At 32.9% G+C, this 25,439-nt stretch overlaps 1 protein-coding gene across 1 annotated transcript; it reads left to right on the top strand.

Annotated features, from left to right (window-relative positions):
- Positions 17,386 to 23,380, top strand: LOC18612884 (serine/threonine-protein kinase SRK2A). Its single transcript, XM_007049866.2, has 9 exons — positions 17,386 to 17,792; positions 18,184 to 18,258; positions 18,380 to 18,481; positions 18,593 to 18,646; positions 18,741 to 18,833; positions 18,908 to 19,000; positions 20,589 to 20,693; positions 20,796 to 20,894; positions 22,851 to 23,380. Exons 1-9 carry the CDS (start codon positions 17,673 to 17,675, stop codon positions 23,166 to 23,168), a joined length of 1,059 nt encoding a protein of 352 aa, XP_007049928.1. The 5' UTR covers positions 17,386 to 17,672; the 3' UTR covers positions 23,169 to 23,380.

Here is a 25,439-nt window from a genome sequence, read left to right on the forward strand (position 1 = left end):
AATTTGCAAGAAAATGGGAAATTCTCAAGATTCATCATGCCAATTTCAACATGTCAAATTTTCACATGTGTTACAATCATATACCATATTCATGAGCTTTTATTCCATAAACATATATACACATATATATATATACATAAACACCAATACCACCATCGTCTCATCTGACTCATGTGCATCCCCCCACATCGTGCACATAACCGGAGTCATCGTGTGCATTCCCCCACATCATGCATAGTCAATGCCATCGTGTGCATCCTCCCACATCGTGCATACAGGCACTCTCATCATCCAACTCCCTCACCACCGTCATCACCGACATGTGCATCCCCCCACATCGTGCACACGCACAATTATCATTATCACACAATATCCACCATCAATGCATAACATATATATATATATTAACATAATGTAGTAGTATAAGAATCCATAACAGCCACATGTCACAACACATAAACAACTTATCAAGGGCTTGTTCCCAAGGCACCCGTTTTAAGAAAAAAAATTGGATAAAATCATTCAAAGGTCTTGTGCAAATACATTCACATTCCCAAAACCATTTTGACATGCAAGTTCACTCACCGATATTATTGAACCTCTAATCGACTCTAACCTCCACTAATGGTTCAAATGGGCAGGTGAGGCCTTGTTGGAACCTATACACACACAACATCACAACCAACCCAAATTGGCATTAATAAAATTCTAAAAGCTATTTCTTAACTCAAGTTCAACTAGTTATTCCTAACTAGCTTTCAATCACCATTAGGTGGCTATTTATTTCACTACTCTAGTCACCTTAAAAATGAATAACAATCTCAACAATAGATTAACTCACCACTCTAATCATCAACTATTATCAACAACTTGAAAATTTAACCTAATTCATTACTCACCTTGGTGGTTTTTTGTAGTTGAATTCCTTTTCAAAAGCTTCCAAGCTACTATGGCAAGTCTCTCTTTCTCTCTTTGAAACTTTCAACTAGTGAGAGAAAGTACTGAACAAAGACTTTTGAGGGTTTTAAGGTGGGAGAGTGAAAGAGCACAAAGGTTTTATGAAAAAGTGCACAAAAGCTTGAAAATTAGAGCTAGAAAGGGAAAGTTATGGAAGTTGCAAAGCAAGCTTCCATGGAGGATAAAAGGAAAGTGAAAGGGAAGGAAGAAGAAGAAGGAGAAGCTGTTGGAGCTCAAATATTTATGCTTCAAGTTAATCTAAATTTCCACCAAAATTACCAAAATGCCCTTAACATGGTGGTTTTGTCTTCCTCCCATCCTTTGTGCAACCTTTTTACTCTTTTGACACCGAAACAAAGTCCATAATAGTCTAAAGGTACTCGGGTTCACAAAACTTAAAAATTTAGACTCGAGATGCAAAATGACTATTTTGCCCCTATCGTGGAAATTATCATTATTCACCATCATAAACATCATTTATTCATTCCTTAGGCCTATTTAGACCTTAATAGCATAAAAAAAAACTCACTCATAAGAGCTCACTAAGAGAAATTACAAAATTACCCCTGGTCCGTATTATCTCGTCTACTTCTAGTTATGTGTCTATAGAGATCGAGATTTCATAGGTTCACTTCTGAATTACCCTTTTAACTTAGTAATCAACCTCAATTGGTATCTATAAACTTTATTAGCTACCGTATCAAAATACAAGGTATTACACTTCGACACTAAGCGTGATTTGAACCTTTATCGGTCATTTCAGGGTCGTGCATTATTTAACTCTTTGCTAGTTGCTTCGACACTGAACATGATTTGAACCTTTGTCGATCACTTAAAGGTTGTACGTGATTTATCTCTTCACAAGTTGCTTTAACACTGAGCGTGATTTGAACCTACGCCAGTTACTTCGACACCATGCATGATTTGACTTTTCGTTGGTTGCTTCAACACCGTGAGTGATTTGACTCCGTTGACTAGCCACAGTACATGATTTGACTATGTCAAATGAGGACCACTTGTTGGTTATGTTTTGATCATGATGATATGAATTGTAGCTGGCATTATAGTTTTTGAGCATGTGATTATCGATATGTAAATGAAACGTGGTTGATATTTTATGGAAAGCTTTGAGGTAAGCAAATTGATTATTGAGTTTTGATGTGATTATTCGGCAACTAAGGTGTGCCTATGGACTTTGGCTATGAATACGGTTGAAGGTAAGCCTAAACTTGATATCTATCATTATGAAGACATAGATTGGACTAACCATGGTAGTGGGCATGCCATTCGACATGTAATCATGGCAAGACTTATTTTAATGTAATGTGTGTAGGGATATTAGAATGATTCATGCACACTTTGTCTATTAGAGATGTTTGATCATTAGTTATGCTCACCTTATGATTAAACTCTATTATGCTTACCTTATGCTTACCTTATGCTTACCTTATGATTACCTTATGATTAAACTTCATACATTATTATGATTATGTTTAGCTCCCACTCACTAAGTATTAGATGACTCACCCTTTAATTTGTACCATGTGCAGATAAATAGGCTACGAGATTTGCATGGCTAGTGTCGTCTTTTAGATAGACAAATTTGGCAAACGATAGGCTACTTTTATCCAACGAGTTCACTCCAACAAGTCTAAACCTTTGTTATCCTCCCACTTCTAGTTTTAATTGTTAGAGCTACATATGTTTTTTGGATATTGTAGGCATTGTCTTACCGTTAATGTGTTAAGGGTTGTATGATATGAACCTACTTTGTTAGCCCACATATGGCTTGAAATATTATGTCTAAACAATGAATTATGAATTATGTGCCAAAGAGCAACGTGTATGAGACTTAAAGTTATCTTATTTTATGAATATGTGACGATTGTATAAACCTTTAGAATTATGTTTTATAGTTGGATTTATGGATATTTATAAGGCTTGCTAAGGTCTTGCGGACTTCGCCTTCAGGACTTGTGCGTTAGTCACAACCCCTTAGTTTGGGTCATGACATTTATTAATTTAATTTTTTCAGTAAAGTTTTGCTCATCAACTTTTAGATTTAATTTAGTTATTATTTAGTTTTAGTTTCACTTGTAATCAATCACTTTAATTCTATTGTTCGAATAAGATTAAGTTGTGTTAATTTTAGTATTTAACAAAAGTTGGTACAATTCTCTATGAGATTCGACACTTTACTTATTATTATATTACTTGTTACGATACGTACACTTGGGTGATAAAATCAACAACAAGTTTTTGACGTTGTTGCCGGGGAGTTTGTAACATCCCAATCCTTGACATACTAGAACTATCGTGACTATTCACTAGGTACACACAATCCATGGGCTATCATATTAAAGCTTAATCAATATCTTTGGTTTCCTTTTTCACCCATTCTTACAACCATCATTCTTCCATAAATGCAACTCAACAATATAGAGATATTAAACATCAAAAGACAAGAAATTTTCATTAATAATCATATCACCAATGTAAAATCCATAAAAGTTCAAATTTTTATCAATTTCCATAATAAGATAAATCGGAGTTTCGCATCAAGTTTGGTCTTTTTTCCTTTTAGTATCTTAGCATAATAGATTCACCTAAAGGCCTTTACGTGTGCGACAAATGGTTTCTAGCGATGCCAAACTTCATAAGGACTCTTAGCATCCAATGCCCTTGTTGGAAGCATGTTGAGCAAGTACATTTAGACATTGGCTGCCTTAGCCTAAAAATTCTTAAGTAAACCCTTCTTAAATGGTAGGCAATGTGTCATTTCAATAATTATTCTATTCTTGAGCTCACTAACTCCATTTTTTTTAGGACTGTAAGGCACAGTCAGCTGATGCTTGATCACTTTGTGATCTAAGAAATCATTGAACTCAATGGAATTAAACTCTCCTCTATTGTCTGTTCTAAGGTTCGTTATCTTCCTACCAGTTTCAACTTCCCTTGATGCAACATACTTAACAAACTAGTTAAACACATTTGATTTGTATCTTAAGAAGAATATCCAACAGAAACAAGAATAGTCATTAATGAAAGTCAAGTAATAGACACTACCATTCAACAATTTAGTTTTCATGGGGCCAATAACATCATAGTGCACTAACTAAAACTTCCAAGTAGCTCTCCAATTGCTGGCTTTAGGAAATGGAGCACCACTATGCTTGCCATATTGATAGGTGTCATAGATTCAAGCAGTGTGAGACATAGCAAGGAACACTTCAACCAAACTACCAGATACCATTTGTAATAGGGACTTGTAATTCACATGTCTTAATCGACGATGCCATCATTCAAGATCAGTAGATATGAATTAAAAAACTTTATTCTTTACTTTCATCTAATTTAAGGGAAAATATTTATTTCGTATTTCAACAGTAAACAATTCTTTACTAATGTCATCCAATATAATGTAGGCTTTGTTTTTGAACAATAAAGCATAATTATCTTCTATTAACTACCCTACACTTAATAAATTCTAAGATGCTTCAAGTACATACATAACATTGGAGATGGATTTTGTACTTGCAAGTGTTTGCCCTAGTATTATCTCAGTGCCTTAAATTTGTAGAAAACTCCATTCCCAATTTCGGCTTGAGATTTGTAACTCTTGTCTAGAGTTATGACATTTTTTTCTTTCCCTGTCATGTGATTAGAATAGTTGTTATCTATGAGCCAGGTATGTTTCCTACTCGACTCATTTTAATTTCTAGCCATGAATAACATCTCATCTGCTTGCCCTTGTTACTCTACAATAGTAATTTTTTTCTCCACTTGAGTATTCTTTGATTTGCACACTTTCTTCACATATCCTATCTAGTTACTTAACCTGCAATTAACTTTAGGTTAGTACTGGTAATATTTTTCAAGATGAGTTCTTTTTTTACAATAAGAACAAGGTTGATACTTGGCTCTCGGATTCTTATGCTTGCTTTCACCAAATTTCTTCTCCTTGTCTCTTTTATCAAACTCATTCGTTATGTAGTTGTTGCTACCTTTCTCCTTTGATCTTGCCATCATAGCTCCTTCAACAGAGTCTTCATGTCATAGTGCTCGTCTTTTCTCTTATGCTTAGAGTGTATTATCAAGCTTTGTGATAGTACAACGAGAAATGTCCTTTGAATCTTCAAACAAGGATAATTTGCTTCAAATTTTTATGGTAAGCTTATTAGAACTTTTTTTGCAACGACCTCTCCCCAGTCACTGCCGACGTCCAAGACTTCCGGAAAAGACCCGTCAAGTCTCGAACAAGCCTGTCTAGAATTTGCTCGTTAATCCACTACATTCAATCACCATATAATATTGATACTTTCATATACTAAATTGAACCATAAATATAAAAATCAATACAAACTTTTTCCTTTTATTCGTAAGAATATGCATTAAAATCTATAATCTCCAAATTAATGCTTATATAAAAATTTAGAATTCGTTTACAACTTAATAAATAAAATGCTATGACTTGACCTCTAACAGTGGAGCAACTCGAAATAAATTGCTAGGAGATGCCTTTACCTATTCACGATGGACCAAACGCATCCCTAACTATATGCTAGGCTGATCCCTATCTGCAAAAAGGGAAATAAAAGGGTGTGAGTCTCATAGACTCAATGATAATCATCGACTCAATGAGTAGGGCGTAGATGGGAAAACAAGCAAACGACATATCAGTTGAATATAAAAATGCAAGATTATAAAAGTAATTCATTTCAAACGAGGGTTTTGTGCCTTATATAGAATCGAGAATTTCTTATAAAGTATAAATAATCGAGGTAATAAAATTTTTCGCATCAAAATATATTAATAATCATTTTAGAATCAAATCAATAAAATTTAGCAAGCTCCCGCGAAACCAAATAATATTTAAAATCATGCCCAAATCATAACTCGCCCCATATGGAAGGAATTACAGATTCATTTCTCATATAAACATATAGGGGAGCTGCGAAAAACCATTTAATTCCATTTTCACCATGCAAAGAAATATAATTCATAATATTAAAACTTATTTCAACTCATATAAAATCATTACATTTTTGTCAAAAATAAACAACATGGCTTATGACTTTCTTAGAAACCTGGCTTGTGCCAAAATCATTCTCATACTTGATTGTCAGGGATACCTTGGCCTGAGGCTATCCCAACCGAATCTGCCAAGGCTATTAAACAGTCACGTACGCATAAATCATATTTTTATTTTGAAAACATAGTCGTTCCTTGGCGTTGGCTGAGTTCACCCTCACATGGTGGTTTGGCGTGAAGTGAACTCTAAAGTTGTACCTCGAGAGTTACCCTACATGCCTCTCCAACCGAGGTAAGAATATAACGGGGTTACCATGCCCCTCTAATAGGCTGGTCCACGGAACCCGCCTACTGCAGCAAGCTAAACCCATCATATAATAAAATTTGCAATAGCATCACATGGCAATTATTTTATTTTACAACCTCTCAAGGCAAATCAATAGTTCATACATTTTCAGCACATTTACCAATCCAGCCAATCATGCCCATATTATCACAAGCCATTCGATTCAAAATACAATTTATAACACAACAAGTAGCAGTTTCCAATTACTCTTGAATTTCTTGGTTAAAATGATATTACCTTTTAAAAGAATTCAAATTTGATCTCCAAGGGGATATTTTAAATCTTTTTCAAAATATCGGTCCCCACATCATGTTAAAACTCTCTTTTCGTAAAATGTTCATTGTAAATATTTGCATGATATTTTGTATCAAAATAGCATGATGAATATGTAATAAATTTCATGAATGCACACCACATAAACAATAAGGCACAATTTCCTTTGATGTAAATCTTTTCGAAAAGCTTGTTTCCCGGTTTAAAACACTTTATGTCTAATATATATATATATATCAAATGATTACTAAAAATAACTTACAGCCACAATTTCTTAAAATTCTATCAACACATGCTTTCCATAAATTTTGCACTTCATGTAAACTATACGTACATGTATATATATATTGAATTTTTAAAATTGACACCCCCTACTCACCTCATAATAGTGGGATATTACTTCACTATTGATTCGTACGCGTATATAATTATTCCTATTTGTCGATCACATACTTCGTTCAGCACACCTCCACGACAAACTTTCCTAGCAACAATTTAAACTCAGTATACTTAATCACACATTTGTATGAGTAGCAACTTAATTAAAAATTTCTTAAGCAACTTGCATATTTTTCATCCAAAATATGCACAATATTAAACGACCCATAAACCTTAAAATATAACATTAACTTACCATTGGGCCTTTATCATTTCTTTATGACCTTTGGGCCCCCTCCATGGGCTTCTCCATTTTTCCTATTTGGGCTAAACCTATTTATTTTTTATTTCCTATTGGGCCATGCCCACTTATTTTCTATTGGGTCATGCCCATTTTTATTTTCTATTTCTTTTCTTTTCTTTTTCTTTCTTTTTCTCTCTTCCACGTTTCTTCTTTTTTTTTTTCTTTCCAGCCCGTTACTTCCTTCACCACCGTGGCTTCCTCTCTTCCTTTCCTCTTAAAATCGATCACCAAAAGCCTCATTTTCTCACCATTTTTGTAGCCATTTTCTGCTCTAAAATCAGTAGATTTTCAACTCAAATTTCCAGCAACAAAACTTCTCAATTTTGACAGCACAAAGCTATCCAATTTTCTTGCACAAACTACCAGCAAACAGCTCTAATTTTTTTGTACAAATTGGCAGCAAACAGCTCAAATTTTCAGCAGTCAAAGTTGTCCTTCAATGGCAGCAAAAACCTTAAAAAATTTCCAGCAACATAACCTCAAAATTCAGCAGCAAAAACTTTGAATTTTCAGCACCAAAATCCCTCTAAAAAGCACCTAATTTTCTTTCTTAAAGTGCAACAAAATCAGCTTCTTACCTCACAAATTTTCAGCTTTCCTCTTCCTCCAAAAATTACTGCAAAAGCTCTCTTTTTCCTTCCTCAAAGTGTAACAAAACCGTTCTCTTTTCTCCTCCTCTCCCACGATTCTTTCTTTCCTTTATTTCTCTTCTCCCACTCTCAACCGACTTCGTCTCCTTTTTCTCTTTTATCTCTTTTTCATTTCTTTCATCTCACATGGCTGGCCCCACCATCATTTCTACATTCTTCTCTTTTGTTTTCTTTGTTTTTTTGTGTCTTTCTTCCTTTCTTTTGCTTTTATTTTTGTCTTGCTTATTTTTACTCACATGGGATTGAAATTGAAAGTCAAAAAAACTTGTGCACCTTTTCCATCCGCCATACACTTTTCTTTCTTTTGTTTTTGTCCTCATTCCATTCTTGACTCATGTGGCCACTCATGTACATATAAAAATATTGTTTGACTTTTCAACATCTTTTCTTCATTATTTTATCATCCATTTTATTTTCATAATATTTTTATTTCTTCAAAATAATAAAATTTACATATTATGCCTTAACTTCATTTTATTTAACACGCCTCCCTCAAATTTTCATATTTTAAAATTAATTCTTTCGATATGTGTAAAAATTCTAATTTTCTGCTATCTTCCTTTCCTTATACGTTTATAATCAAAATATCGAGATCGCATTTCAACGCGGTGTCACCATAATATTTAAATATTTACTTAACTGCGTTAGCTCGATTTAATAAAATCACGCTGACACAATTATCGTCGTTTTCCTTCAAAATTCTTCTTTACTTCTTCTCCCCCACTTAAATTAGTCATATTCCATTTTTCATGACTAATTCCGATAATATATAAAATATTAATATTTTAATATTATTTTATTGAATAAAATATTATTTTATTTCAAAATTTTTCACTTGCCTTCTTTGGTCCCAAAACACATCATTGCATCTCGGTTTACTTCCGAATCATCCTTTAGCTTACTAATTCCTCTCCAACGAAAATATTATTATTTAATTATTGTTTCTGCCCGCGTGAAGCATTTTATTCTTTAACGCTCCTTTCATCCTTTGTCGCTCTTTAGCACGTCAATTCACATCAAACGATCATTCGTTTGATCAATAAGGTCTTATTTGTGTCCAACGAGGGTGCGGGGTATTACATTGTTAACAATCCTTCTCTTAAGAATGTATTTCCCAAGCAGCCTCAACTGATTCACCATTTTCATCACTATGTGTTACTCCGTTATGCTTTCATTGTCTTTCATCTTTAAAACTTTAAACTCTCTCAACAAATTGAGCACTTACATCTGTCAAGTCTTATTGTCATGCCCATTTGCAATCATGGGCAAGCTAGCTCAATGGTGGACAAGCATGGGCAAGCCAACTTGATGGTGGACGATCAAAAAAGGCAATGGCTTGAGATTCTTATGTAAGGTAGTATTTTGGTGCATAGGCAGTGTACGAGACATTAACACAGGATTGGTGCGCAGGCAATGTACAAGACAGGAGCATAAGATAGGTGCATAGAAATGGCACGCAACATGATTAGGCAAACCACTAGGTTCATAGGAAACACTAGCTAACCTAGCCAGTGGGGTAGCCATTCCTAACCATTAAATAGAAGCCCTTTGGAGCATCTGTGTGGCCCATCAACATTTTAAAATGTTCCTAGCCATTAGGATCAACACTATAACAACTCAATGGGTTCCTAGGGCTATATAAACCCCTTGAGCCCCTCATAAGAGGCTAATGACTCATGCACCTTTCTTATGCTTAATAAAATTCTTTCTTTGTTCCTAAGAACTTTGAAAGCTCTCTTATTGCATTGTGTGCTTGTCAAACGGTACGAACTCCTTAGCTAATTGAGAAGGCTGCTTGCCTTTCTAAATGACCTTAAGGAAGGCAAAGGTAAGGCCGCACAGGCTAAAAGAAAACCCTTGTGACAGAGAACTCCTTTATGTTTTCACTATCTTTCATTTTTTTAAACTTCAAACTTTCTCAAAAAATTGAGCACTTACATCTGTCGAGTCCTATCACTCCCATCAAATTCCTCTTGCAACTTGTCCTAAGCATCTTTGGGGCTTTTGTTAGAAATTTTGAGAATATGGTGCCCTAAAAGATAAGTATATTCTCATGTTTAATTTCATTAAATTTATTTGTAATGAAAGTACATTTTAATAATAAGACAAAGAGTTTGTTTTAAATAAGCATTTATTATCTAGTTATTAAGGTGTCATGATTCTATTGAGATATTAAAATACATTTGTATGAAAAGTCATATATAGTGTCCCAACTACCTCCATATCTGAAAACATGAAGTTAAAAAGAGTGAGTATAAACCCAATGAGTGAACATAGAAAGGGAACAAGCATCAATACGAAAAGTTTTAGAAAACATGATGCACTTATATTGAAAACAATGCAATTTAGCTTAATTTCTTGTTAAAGCCCCTCAATTCGACCCTTGATTATTTAGTGCCTTAGTATTGAAAAATCCATGATCAATAATGAAGTTAAAGAGTGAAAACTATGATAGAGTCTAAGCAAGGCAAGCATGGCAGAGTGAATCTCGCTACAGTGAAATTCAGGCAAAATTTTGAACCAACCACCCAAGAGTTTCTCGCTGTAACGAAAACCCGGGCAAGCAGTTTACCCAACCACTTGAAAGTTTCTCGCTGCAGCGAAAATCTAGGCTAGTCAAGCCCCCAGCACCCAAGAGTTTCTCACTGCAGCGAGAATGAAATTGGGCTACAGCGAGAAACAGAATAATGAAATTAAAAGAATTATGGTCACAACGAAAATCCATTTTTACTGTAGTGAAAATTAATTGGAAAGCATTTGTCAAATTTTTAACATTCAGTATTCAATTCAATCACAATATATTTTGCATAACCTCTCTATATATAACATATATAAACATATATACAACTACCGACATCACCCCAACTCTCCCCCAGCTCATGTGCACTCCCACACCGCACATTACAATATTATCATCAGTATCATGTGCTCTCCCACACCGTACATGGCATAAATCATTGGCATGTGCACTCCCACACCGCATACTATCAACACCGTCATGTGCACTCCCACACTGCACACGTACAGTTATAATTATCACACAATGGTACCATTTCATGCATAACATACACATCAACATAATGTAGGAACACATGAACTAATCACATTGCACATTTCACAATATAAGAACATTTCATCAAAGGCTTGTTCCCTAGGTACATTTAAAGCAAAAAAATAAAATAAAATTTTCAAATGATTCATTCAAACACATATGCATATCCCAAAACAATTTAGATGCAAGTTCACTTACTTGTCTTTATTGATTCTTTAATCGACTCTAACTTCCACTAATGCTCCAAGTGGAGATGTGGGGTCTCATTGGAACCTATCACACACAATAGCATCACACCAACTCAATTTACATGAATAATATTCCAAAAGTTGTTTCCTAAATCAAGTTTTACTAGTTATTCTTAACTAGTTTCCAATTACCATATGGCTAGTCATTACTTTGCACTTCTTTAGCCTCATTAGAAATAAATAAATAACCTTCAACAATAAGACAATCCATAATTCTAACCATTGGCCATTCATCAACAACTTAAAAATTAACCCTAACTCATTACTCACCTTGATGATTTTGTAGTTGAATTCCTTTTCAAGAGTTTGTCAAGCTATTATGGAAAGTCTCTCTCTCTCTTTAAAATGTCTAGCTAGTGAGAGAAAGTATTGAGGAAAGACTTTTGAGGGTTCTTGAGATGTAAAAATGAAAGAACACAAAGAATCCTATGAAAAAGTGTGCCAAAGCATAAGAATTGAAGTTACTTTGAGAAAGTTATGGAGGTTTCAAGAGATGGCTTCCATGGAAGATGGAAAACGTTTAGTGAGGAAGAAGGATGGGAAGAAGAAGTAGAAGCTGCTAGAAGTGAGGAGAAAGTGCTGAAAAAAATTTGATATTTATCCTATAGTTGACTAAAGTTCCACTTATTTACAAAAATACCATTGCATAGTTGACTTTGCCTTCTTCTTCCCTTTGGCTCATACTTTTTACTCTTTTGACATTGAGAAAAGGTCCACAATAGATTAAAGGTACTCAAGTTCATGAAAACTTAAAAATTTAGACCTTAGACCCAAAATGACTATTTTACCCTTACCATGGAAATTATCATTATTTCTATTTTTTCGTTTATTTCATTATTATATGCATCATTCATTTATTCCTTAGGTCTACTTAGACCTTAATAATATTAGAAAAACTCACTTCTAGGATCTCACCAAGGAAATAACAAAACTACCCCTAACCCACGTCATCGTGTCTACCTCCTCTACATGCCTCTAAAGGTTGAGGTTTCACACATAGGAGACATGTATTTTAATTAAATTTAAAAATTGCTCACAACCATATAATAAAACTGGTCACTTTATTGTGTTAAGGTTGTAGTGTCCAGATTACTTCCAACAAAATGAATGTAATTCATTTCAAGAGAATGATGAGTCTTAAATCATTGAAATGGTTGACTTCGAGTAATGACACTATAACATGAATTGGAATCATGTGAGAATCAGATTTAAGTTTAACCGTTACTTAAATCTTGATCTCACACTTATGCATTTGCTTATAATATAACCGAAAACCTGATGGATAGTGGACTCATGTTTAATCTCCATATAATCTTTGATTCACCATGAGCATGATCATCATAAAGCATTGATCTAGTCTCCATATTTTTGGATTATAATCGAGATGAACATCTGATAACATATATCCAAATAATGGAGTTCATAGCATTGGCATCACTTCTAGTGATTTTGAGAAGATTAGTGATTAATCTAGGCCTAGTGGATTGATGAATTAGCTACTCATCACATCTAGATACTCAAAAAGATTAGATTTAGAGTATTCTATTACTAATTAGATGAAATTTGATACTAGGGGACAAAATTGATATAAAGGGTAAAATGGTAATTTCACCTTTTGTCATTGAATCGTTATGAGGGTTCACAATATAAGGTTTGCAATTGGCAACTAATAATTAATATCAAGTATTGAATTGTTTCTTGTAATTATAGTTAATCCAATAGTGCAACCATGAATCTACGTTGTAGTGATTTCATGGTTAAAAAGCTTGAATTATTTTTTTAATGAGATTAAGAATAATTCTAAGTTTATTGGAGCTTGGAATATCTATGTCCAAATAGATTCCCTACTTAGCTTTATAGAATTCGACTTGTTTAAGTTGGAATGCATGTTTTATTTGATTAATTAAATTGTGCACAAAAATGGCAGCTTTAATATGTTTGTTTTAATTTAGACAAGAAAACATGTTTGATTTTAATTTAGACAAGAAAATATGTTTGTCTTAATTTAAGACAAGAAAAATATTTTTTATCTTAATCTAGACAAGAAAATATATTTATCTCAACTTAGACAAGATAAAATATTTTTGTCTTAATTAAAGACAAAAGTTGTCTTAAATTAAGATAATGTTGGAAGGATTCTTGCAAATAAATCTAGCATCCATGTTGATAAAAAGAGACTCCATATTTGACTATCACTTTTTTATTTATTATTAATTTTTTTTAAATAAAGATGGATAATANGATAATTATAAAATAAGAGTTATTATTCAATAAGGAGTTTTATTTAATCAAGAACTCTAAATGATAATTTAAGAATTAAATTATTTATTCTTTAATTTTAATTTTGATAATTATGGAGCATGTTTAATGCTTCCATAACTCTAAATGAATGGTCAAACTCGATTCAAAGGTGTTTGATTTTGATTAAACCTTTGAGGCAAGAGTTTTAATAAAAAGAGAAAAAGTTGGAAGAAAAGAAACTTACGTACTTTTTCTTGAAAAAGTTTTAGCCGTCACTTTTTTCCTCCTCCTCCAAAACTTTGCTGTATCTTTCTTCCTTTCTCCCATTCTTGGTTAAATTTTATGACAGAAAATAGCTATTAATTTTTAAGAAGAAAAGAGAGACAAAATCAGTTACCATCTTGTAGTCTAGCATTCCACACCTTATCCACTCAAGGTTCAAGTTGAAAGCATTCTTGAAAAATACAACTTGTTTGGTCCAGAAATCATTCATTGGTGTGGTGGTGTCCGAAAATAAGAATCTCAAAATAAAATGTATGTTTTTTTAACAGATTTGTATTTTTTAGAATGTAATTACGTTACTTGCAATAAGAATGATATGTGTTTTCGCTTCTGTAATTGCATTGTTTGCTTCCTTTAGAAAAAAAAATTTTTGAAATTCATACTTTACACAATTACATCAATCCACTAAGATCCTACTCCAATAGTTTTCACATGCCATTATTCTAGTAAATATGGAGTCTAATACAATAATGTGAATGAAAGAGAGAGCCTTGAATCTCTTTACTACATCTTCACTATGTTGCTTCAATTGAGCTAATGTGGGGTTGACATGCCTCATCATAAGTGCTTCTCCACCCACTTCCATGACTTCCCAAAAATCAAGTGCTCAAAGATAGGCTTTCATTTTCACTGGCCATATTGAGTAGTTTTCTCCATTAAACACTAATGAAGCCATAACATTATAACTACCATATGTCATGGTTTTTTTTTTTTTTTCAGAGGTTTTTACAAGCAAAGGTTAAAAAGAATGAAACAGAATAAAGCAAAAGCTAAGAATACTTTAAGAACAAACTTCACAGATCCCTTAAGACCATATAAAGCTTTGATCCCATGTTAAACTTTTGAGAAAAGTTTAGAGACATTCTCAACAAAAAAGATGAATAGGAAAAACAAAGGCTTGGCTTTTCATTTCATGGTTTTGGTGCTTAACAGCATTCGTCTACGTGAGAGAGAAAATGAAAAAGCTAGCATTACAAAAAGACAAAACAACCAACAACAAACCAGTAAAAACACAATTCAATAGTGGTCGGCATTTTGGTACACAAGAGAAAATAAAATAAAAACACGTGGACAAGTCTATTCACATTGCAAAAAAGATAAGAATATAAAAAGATAGTTTGATAGAGTTACATGGTACTCCATGTGACTACATCTTCTTCCTATTTAAAAGATCATTTCCCGCCAATCTCCATTATTGCAGAGATACATTTAACTTCAAAATTTAGTTCTTCCCTAGCTTCTTTTCTTGCCCTAGACAAAATCCTAAAGGAATAACGTCCCTAATTTTTCTCATCATATGTGGTGGTTGCCAATGTTGGCAGACTTGGTGTGGTTGCTAGATTTTGGCCTCTTTGGTGCATATAGATTGGTTTCTTTGAGCTTTCCAACCATGGGATATTGCCTAAAAGGTAGGAACATCCACTAGTTTAATTTCATAGCCATTGGAGTCCTTTAACATGTAACAATTACATAAAGAAGTTGGTATCTAGAATGCTGAAATAAATTTTCTAAATTTTATCTGAAATTTGCACCAAGATTAAACAACCAAACCCAATTCCAATTGCTCCCCAAAAATTAGGAACATCCACTAGTTTCATTTCATAGCCATTGGAGTCCTCTAACATGTAACAACTACATGAAAAAGTTGCTATCTAGAACGCTGAAATAAGTTTTCTAAATTTTTATATGAACTTTGCACCAAGATTAAACAACCAAAACCAACTCCAATTGCTCCCACATTTTTACCATGTCTAGCCAACATGCTCATACATCATCTAGAAAAAAATGAAGGACAAACAACCAAAAAAAGTGGTCAAATTGAATTAAGACAAAAGTTGTCCCAAATGTTGAAACCAATCTCAATATTTGACCTCTTCAATTTCAACTTTTTATTTACCCAATCAAAACAACTTCAATTAATCTCAAATTTTACCAAGTATATTTAACATAGTGATATATAATGTGTAACAATTTGAGGTTTAAATAAGCAAGTTAGTTTATTGAATTAAATCAAAATAGACGTTATCCATAACCCAAACATTTTTCTAAACTCTTCTCTAAAAACTTTGTTTGATTTAATCTTGCACCAAATCAACATATAGTGAATTCTAAATTGAAATCAATAACAATCGCAACAATCTATGTTAAATAAGGCCAAAGGACACTTTGATACTACTATTAGGAAAAGCCATGCAAACAATTTACAAAACTCAGCAGAATTTTAAAACTTTTCCCTCAAGCAAGATCATCTTTAGTTATTTAATATAGATTTAATCCTGACTATTTGGTAGAAGTTTGTTTTACCTTTGTGGCTTTGATGTCTATATCAAGAGCCTCACAACCATTTGTGTTGCAATGAACCTCTCACCAAGCTTGGGTTGTTGCAAACCTCAAGTTGCTTGATTGTGATGCCTTCAACAGTAATCAACACAAGATGAAATAAAAAAAAAACACTAAAGGTGGTTATGGGATTTGCTTAATGCTAAGGCTAGGTTTTGTTAAGTATAAAAGGTGTTGGTTTCTCACTCTTCACTCAAGGGAAGACCAAAAAAGGGGAGATCAGTCGGCAACACAAGGAAGAGAGAGGTGAAATGATTTCAAGGTTTCTTTCTCTTTGAAAATTAGAGAGTCAAGCTTAGTTGACATCTTTAAACGTTAAATCAAGGTTCAAACCTGACTCATTCTTGCTCATACATTTAAATTAAATCTATTATTAAAATATTTTTATAATTTTAAATATATTTTAAAGTTGCATCTGAATATTTGACTTTTTAGTAAGTATATATTTAAAAAAAAAAAAAAGATTCGAATCTCTCTTTTTTTTTAAATATATGAATATGTATATATATTAGAGTTAAAATTAAAAAAAATTAATCTTTATTAATATGATAATTATTGGGCTGAGTTGGGATGGAGCCTAAAATATATAGCTTTGTCAGTTATACAGGAATACAATACTAAGAAATGTGTTAAAGGTGGAGAGTAAAAGAAAATAAATTTCAATTCCTATGTTTAACTCGATAGATAGTTCAATAATGTGCATGAATATAATTGACACTCCCTTTGTCTCGTATATAATGTCCTGCTTTGATTCTTTGTTTGGTCAAGTTTTTTCGATTTTGACTCTAATTTATTCTCACATGATCATTTATCGAAATTTTAAAAATAAATATACAAAAAAAATCTTTAGATATAGTAATTGTTAAATGCATATCATCTACTAGAATATTTAAAATAATTTCGACTAAAATTAAAAAAATTATCATAAAAAAATAAAAAATTATAAATGAGATGGAGGAATACGTTGTGCGAAAACCAGTTGATAGTTTGGACTTTGGACGCGGCATTCACGAAAGTCAACGGGTGTCCTAGGCCCTAGCCTAGCACCACGGCGCTTTGGGAGATCTAAGTTCAACAGATAAAACGAAGAAAGAATAAAATAAAGCACTCAAAGCGTGAGTGACACTGCAGAACGAAGAGGCAGTGATTGGATTCGAGCCGGACTCATGGGCACCCATCCCATGGCATTACAGTGTCTTAAAAGTCTTTTCCTTTTACTTTTGGTCAATGAAAGTGTTTCCAGTTCAACTATAGTTAGCAGCAAGTGAATCACACTGACCATACCACATGGCCTCATTGCCAATTATTATAATATATTCTTAAATGCTCTCGCTTTCACTTCCCTAATTACCCTCTGCAAAGTCTCAGTATATATGTATGAATGGATCTGAATCCTTCTACGGATACGGAAGCTCTTCAGTCCCACTCCCGCGTCTCTACTGTGATCCATCTGCTATTACTGATTACTCAATGATGATGTTCGTATGATGATATGAAATACTAGTAGAAAAAAGACTTGCATTCAATCAAATTACCATATATTCTGTGATTTATATTTGTGGGAGTTGAGATGGAGAAATATGAGGTGGTCAAAGATTTGGGAGCCGGGAATTTTGGGGTGGCCAGACTCTTGAGACACAAGGAGACCAAGGAGCTTGTTGCTATGAAATATATTGAGAGAGGCCACAAGGTTTGTTTTTGCTTCTCTCGGTCGTTTGTTATTACTACTTAGTATCTTACTTAGTTATGTTTTTGTTCACGGCATACTTTCTGGATCTTAATATATGATTTAGATCTTTCTTTAATTTGGTGATCTCTCTCTGTTGAGACAGCCTGAGCCTGAGCTTGAATATTTTTGCTTTTTTGGGTTCCGATACCCATGATTTTAGTATTGTTCTTGCTTCATAATTCATTTGCTGAGAATCGGAGTGATAAAACCTTGTTAGCTTCAATTAAGTTAAATTTGGGTTGTGGAGTTTCTTCAAGTTTTTTCTTTACTTTTTGAGTTTGCTTCATTTTTTTCCCTCTTCTTTTAAGGCACCCGATCGATTGATTGAAAGCTTAGTTGTATTTGTTTGCAGATAGATGAGAATGTGGCAAGAGAGATTATCAATCACAGATCTCTGAGACACCCCAATATTATCCGGTTCAAGGAGGCAAGTATCATCAGTGTGATTGATTTGTATTACTTCTTTGAAGCGTTGAGATTATAATTATTGTAATTACTGTCTTTTTAATCTGCAAATCTTCTGTTTTGATGGGATATGAATCCTATAGGTAGTTCTGACTCCTACACATTTAGTAATTGTCATGGAGTATGCTGCCGGTGGTGAGCTCTTTGAACGGATTTGCAGTGCCGGTAGATTCAGTGAAGATGAGGTCTTTTTCTCTTTCTATTTTTGTTCCTTTCATTGACATTTTTTCTATTTACTGGTCAGAAACAATTAATCTCTGGCACTTAAATGTTGTGTTTGTTCTCTATTTGTTCAGGCTAGATATTTTTTCCAGCAGTTGATCTCAGGTGTCAATTACTGTCATTCCATGGTAATTAACACTCAGAACCATAACGTTTCTCTATGTATGTGAGATGCAAGAACTAATTGTACTTTTGTTTCTTTGTTTCTATTCTTGTTTGCAGCAAATATGCCATAGAGATCTGAAATTAGAAAATACACTTTTAGATGGAAGTCCTGCACCACGCTTGAAAATTTGTGATTTTGGTTACTCTAAGGTTTGGTCCATTCTACTTGTAAGTGGCTTTATGGTTTTCCAATCATTAATTTGTTTTCCTAACAATTGGTGTAGTCATCTCTGTTGCATTCGAGACCCAAATCAACAGTTGGAACTCCAGCATATATAGCACCAGAAGTTCTATCTCGACGAGAATACGACGGAAAGGTAATTATTTTAACCCTTTAAAAAAAAAAAGAAAAACCTACAAGAAATAAAATCTAGATATCGAGCTTAGCGTACTATTGAACAAAGTCTATTGCATGATTTGGATCTGGCATTCCACTTTTGATTTTGATGCTTAGCATGCAACCAGAAACTAGTTGGAAGATGGTCAAATCCATCAGTTACTGAATGCATGATAGTCTCTCTTCTGCCACTCCTTGGCTTTTGCATTTCTTAACTTATGCACTATTTATTTCAAAGAATAGGAGATGTGACGCATTGCATTTTGTAACTGTCCTTGTGGATGAAAGTTTATAATACTCTATACATGTTGGAAAGAATTACCTTAAATTCCACATGCTTGTTATATTTAAGTACTATTGTGATATTGTCTTCTTCATTTGAGATCCTTTTTTTAAAACATTAATAGGGAGATATTTTGAGCATTAACTCAATCCATTTGCCATGCTTTTAGGTTATCTTGAAGGTTTTCTTGGTGGCTGCATTTTGTTATGTTATGATATATAGTTCATTTGTTACTGCCAAAAGTATTTGACATTTGCTTGTCAAACACCTTTGTCTTTTGGGATCTGCTTCCACTTCTATGGTGAAGTCACCTTGTTTCTGACCATGAATATCATTCCATCAAATGTTTTTTACTTAAATTATACAATAAATTGTCAACCCCCCCCCCCCGGTGGCCACTTTTCCTTCTAATTTGATGTATATATTCCAAAATTAATTAGATCTAATTTGTAACATATAAAAGGTTATTGACCTCAAGTCATGTCTTTTCTTTTACAGTTGGCAGATTTATGGTCCTGTGGAGTTATCCTCTATGTTATGTGATGATATATAGTACATGTTTGGCCTAGTTTTTTTTCAGCTTATTTACCTCTTAAAAGCAAAAGCTAGGCCAAACATGATCTTTTGAGAAGCTCTTAAAAAAAAAGTAACTATTTTTTAGGAACAAAATTTAAAAAAAAAAAAGAGCTTAAACAAAAGCTCCAAGGAGGAGCTTTTTCTTCTCTTCTTTTAAAAATACAAGAAAATATTTATTTTTGTTCCAAAAATATCCTCATTTGTTAAAAATAATTACAATATTACCCTCTTAAAAAAAAGAAATATCTTCTATGATAATTTTAACAAAAATTATAACTTATAGAAAAGAACTTATAAAAAAAATTTTACCAACTAACTTTAGCTTAATTTTAAAAGCTATTATTTTTCATAAGAGCTTCATAATAACTTTTAAGTTAAAAAAAAGTCAGGCCAAACAGACTCATAGTTCATTTTGTTATGTGATGATATATAGTTCATTTGTTATTGCCAAAAGTATTTGACATTTGCTTGTCAGACACCTTTGTCTTTTGGGATCTGCTTCCACTTTTATGGTGAAGTCACCTTGTTTCTAACCATGAATATCACTTCATCAAATGTTTTTTCCTTAAATTATACAATAAATTGTCAACCCCCCCCCCCCGGTGGCCACTTTTCCTTCTAATTTGATGTATATATTCCAAAATTAATTAGATCTAATTTGTAACATATAAAAGTTTGTTGACCTCAAGTCATGTCTTTTCTTTTACAGTTGGCAGATGTATGGTCCTGCGGAGTTACCCTCTACGTTATGTTGGTGGGAGCATATCCTTTTGAAGACCAAGAAGACCCAAGGAATTTTCGGAAAACAATTCAGGTTAATGCCAGCCTGCTATCTTCTTCATTTTCATTTATTAGAAAAAAAATATCATTCCTGATACCATAATCCTTTTTTTCCTTGCTAATTTTTCTTTGGCAGCGAATAATGGCTGTTCAGTACAAAATTCCGGATTATGTTCATGTATCTCAAGATTGCAGGAACCTACTCTCTCGCATATTTGTTGCAAATCCATCCAGGGTATGTATAATTTTTAAGTTAATTGATCAAGCATTGCAATTGCACCACATCAATGTTTTTGCTGTATGCAATTAGCTTTGCAAAAACCTTACAAGCATCTAGAAGCCAACTTAGGTAAGTTAGTAGCCCTTCTTTTATAAACCTTGATTAATGAAAATTTGTATCTCCAATGGAAGAAGAAAGATGAAAAAAGGGGATTAAAAAGAAAAGAAAATGAAACCTACAAGACTGAACCTCTACTTCAACTAGCAGTACTGGAGAAGTAAGCTCTAAACAAAATACTGAATCAATAGAGGACAACAAAGTTCTATTTGTAAATTATCATCTAACTGCCACACTTCATAGCATTTTCCTATCAGCATCTTTTAATCTGTTCAGTCCAATTAACTTTGCTCCACTGTCTGCCATGTTAAAGATAGTGATGCATTCTGCAATTTCTTCCTTGCTGGATATGATAATTATTAGCACAGTAACCCAACTTCAAAATGGTCCCAGCAGGAAACCTCTCTCTTACAAGTCAGTTTCCATTTCTATTCACTAGTCCTGTCATGAATATCTCTGTTGATGTAAGAGAGTAGCAGAAACTGACTCTAGATACTCTTGGTTAAAGTGCTGGTGAAAAATGTATGTTCTTTGACATTCAAGATATTGTCCACAAACAATACAGTGGGGCATCATTGTACAATGCCCAAAAGAGTTGCCCCCTTAATTATAGTTTATTTTTTCATGGGACACCTATTAAATCAGAAAACTAGACAAATACCCTTTTTTCTTTCTTTGGTACAGCTAGACAAATACCTTTTAATTATCTCATCCAAAGTTGTTGTTCATTTCAACTAAATTAGTTTAATTTTGGTCAGTCATTATGTAGAGAACTCAGAAGAAAAGTCATGCTTGAATGGCATCCAATCTTCTTTTACCTACATCAGTCTGTCATCATCTTTAGAATTATATAAATTTAACAACCAGATTTCTATGGATCATCGTCGCAATATATCTCTGGATTTAAACCTCTACTATATATGTGGACTTTAATTCTTCTTTCCCTAGATATCTAGTCACTATTAGAAAACTTAAAACTTTTAATTGTAGATAGAACGAAGTCAATTAGTTTTAGAGGGTAGAAATGCTAATTGGTATGTGGCTAATCTTCTGGTTGCATAATGATTTTCGCTTAATTTTATTTTGTTACCTGTGTTATGATCTGTTCTTTTTTTAACCTCAGTTTTCTTTCTCAATATTCAAGGTATTGAGAAGGCACTAAAAGATTTCTGATTTCCTCTCTCTCTCTCTCTCTCTCTCTCTTTTCACCCTGTACTCTTATTTCTTTTCTCCTGTTGTAATATCACCCTGTAGCTGATGATTGTTGGACAAGTTTTTCTCTCCTGATCTTTATGAATTTTAAAGGAAATATTTGTGTTCTACCTGCCTGCTTGCTTGGTTATCTGAATTTAACATTCTCTAAATAATTTAGGTTATAGTGTCACCCATTTTGTCACTTCCAAGTTCTTTTTCTTTTATTCTTGGTGGGGTGGGATGGGGTATGTTAATCTTAAAAAGCAGATATTATAGATCTATATGGTCAGAACAATGAGAAAGTGAAATACGAAACCCAGGTGCTTCTGTTGTATCTGGTGTGGGATATGTTTTCTGGCTATAGATAAAGTAAGGATTAATATGAAGAAGTTCAATGAATTGATTCTTCCATAAATAACATTCAAAGAAAAATTTAATTTGTTATGTAAATGGAGACTGGGTCTATTGTTTATCGGGTATTGCTAAGAACTGGTTTGATTATTTTAGTGGATTGATGCTTTTAAGCTGGGGCGATTATTTCTATTATCCATAGCAGCCTCGTGATGTTGACCACGTGTTTCATGAACCTTGTTTTTGGAGGTTCATTCATTGAATTTCAAATGTGTTAATCTCTACCATTCCCTGTTTTTCTTTGTCCAGAGAATCACAATTAAGGAAATAAAAAATCATCCTTGGTTTTTGAAGAACTTGCCAAGAGAACTAACCGACACAGCTCAAGCTTCTTATTATCGGAGAGATAACCCTGCATTTTCTCTTCAAAGTGTGGAGGAGATAATGAAAATAGTTGAAGAGGCAAGAAGTCCACCTCCATCATCTGTGCCAGTCAAGGGCTTTGGCTGGGGGCAAGATGATGATGAAGAGGAAGATGTCGATGCAGAAGTGGAAGAAGATGATGAAGATGAATATGATAAGCAGGTCAAGGAAGTCCATGCAAGTGGAGAATATCAAATCCATTAAGCAATGTAATCTTTAACCAACAGTTATGTAATAAAAATCTTGGCTTTAAGATAGTTTTGTATGATAGCAGATAACTGTTGGCTCAGTACTAAAAATATCATTGTTCGAATAAGATCTCAAACTTTATCAGTAAGTTATATAATGTAATTTTACCTGGATTTTGCAATGGATTGCGGGTGAATGAGGAATGAAATCGTCTTGTTATTTGAAAATTGGAAGAGAGTATGTGCAACTTAGAGTAGTAAAGATGGGTATCGTATTTTCATTGTTGGTTTGATTGTAAGGATATGACAGGGGCGGGCAGTAGGGGAGGGTGGGAGGCAGATTAGACGAGGGAGAAACCAGTTGGCCTTGCTTCTACAGCAGTTTATTCATTCTTGATTTGTTTATAGATTTAATAAATGCTTGTGGCTCTTCTTTCATTTCTAATTTTCGTTTTTTTGTGCTTCTTGACTTTTTATTTTATCTAGTTCTATAGATGAGGGCATCTTGAGCTTCAGTTGTGATCTAGGGTCCAAACATCCCTTTGGTCCCGATGATGTTAGTAACACCGGCCTTAAAAGCAAATTATGTCTCAAAACCTCAAATCCATAGATCCCATATGAGTTATAGAATTAATTAATTCAATTTAGAACCAAAAATTAGAGGAAAAGACAACAAGAAAAATTCAACAAAACTCAAGGTCTCCTAAAGTGTATTAAGGCCATTAACATTTATTCTTTCCATGCAACATGAAAAATAGAAAGATAGAAAAATATAGATATATCACATATAAATCAATTTTAAAGTATCAAACGAGAATTTTATATGTTATTCAGTATTTATTCCACCAAAAAAAGGTAAATCCGCAAAATCAATTTTGAAATTGTCATGTAAGACAAGTTTACTTTTTTTTTTATTATTGTATTTTTCTTACTACAATGTATGAACTTCATAATAGCCTTTAAATCATTACAAAATTGAGAATAACCAAACAAGAACAAAATAGAAAACTGGTTTTGCGGCTTGTAGAATACTTTTTAAAAGGTTATTATGCCTTCAGGATACAACAAAACATCAAAACTCTTCAAGAAGAATTAATAAAATTGGTTTTATAGAAAACTTCTTTATACATTTGATGAAAACAAGTTTTATCATAAGACAATTCTCGGTGAACTTCTCATCAATGATTAAACATAAAATTTTCTTGATGAATATCAAACATAAGTTTTAACGTGATGAAGACTAAATGCTCAATTTGGAATCAAATTTTAGGATTTTTATCAATTTAGAGCCAAACATTTCAATTGTAACAATTAAAGACTAAACGTTTTCGATTTCTTACAATCAAGGGCTAAGGTGAGAGGTGTCTGGCACATGTAAGGCACGCTCATGACGTGGACGATGACTTGTCATGTAAGATACAAAATGGTAGTTTTATCATAAAGTTTTTTTTTTTGTCAAGTCAAAACGATTCAAACTATGACGTGGCATAAAACAACTTTTTTATTGAGATGTGTAACAATTAAATTTTCCAACATGACATATAATAATTAAATCCTCAACATAATGTATAACAACTATATTTTTCAACATTATATGTAATAACTAAATTTTCAACATGATGTGTAACAACTAAATCTTCAACATGACGTATAACAACTATATTTTTCAATATGGTATGTAACAACTAAAATTTTCAACTAAATCTTTAATATGGCGTGCAATAGCTACATTTTTCAACATGACATGTAATAACTAAATTTTCAACATAAAGTGCAACAACTAAATTTTCATCATGACGTGTAACAATTATATTTTTCAATATGACGTGTAACAACTAAATTTTCAATATGATGTGTAGCAACTATATTGTGTAATAACTAAATTTTCAATATGATGTATAACAACTAAATCTTCAATATGACGTATAACAATTATAATTTTCAACATGGTATGTAACAACTAAAATTTTCAACTAAATCTTTAACATGGCGTGTAACAACTACATTTTTCAACATGGCATGTAACAACTAAATTTTCAACATAATGTGTAACAACTAAATCTTCATCATGAAGTGTAACAATTATATTTTTTAATATGACGTGTAACAATTAAATTTTCAATATGATGTGTAGCAACTATATTGTGTAACAACTAAATTTTCAACATAATATGTAACAACTAAATCTTTATCATGACGTGTAACAATTATATTTTTCAATATGACGTGTAACAACTAAATTTTCAATATGATGTGTAGCAACTATATTGTGTAACAATTAAATTTT

Source organism: Theobroma cacao, chromosome 1, assembly GCF_000208745.1.
Source record: "Theobroma cacao cultivar B97-61/B2 chromosome 1, Criollo_cocoa_genome_V2, whole genome shotgun sequence".
Classification (NCBI taxonomy): Eukaryota; Viridiplantae; Streptophyta; class Magnoliopsida; order Malvales; family Malvaceae; genus Theobroma; species Theobroma cacao.

What these genes read in the sequence shown, in the direction of transcription:
- LOC18612884 (XM_007049866.2), top strand. Translation starts at nt 17,673, where the DNA reads ATGGAGAAATATGAGGTGGTCAAAGATTTGGGAGCCGGGAATTTTGGG. An exon ending in ATATTGAGAGAGGCCACAAG is followed by an intron (nt 17,793 to 18,183) that starts GTTTGTTTTTGC and finishes ATTTGTTTGCAG; the next exon opens with ATAGATGAGAATGTGGCAAG. An exon ending in GTGATTTTGGTTACTCTAAG is followed by an intron (nt 18,834 to 18,907) that starts GTTTGGTCCATT and finishes CAATTGGTGTAG; the next exon opens with TCATCTCTGTTGCATTCGAG.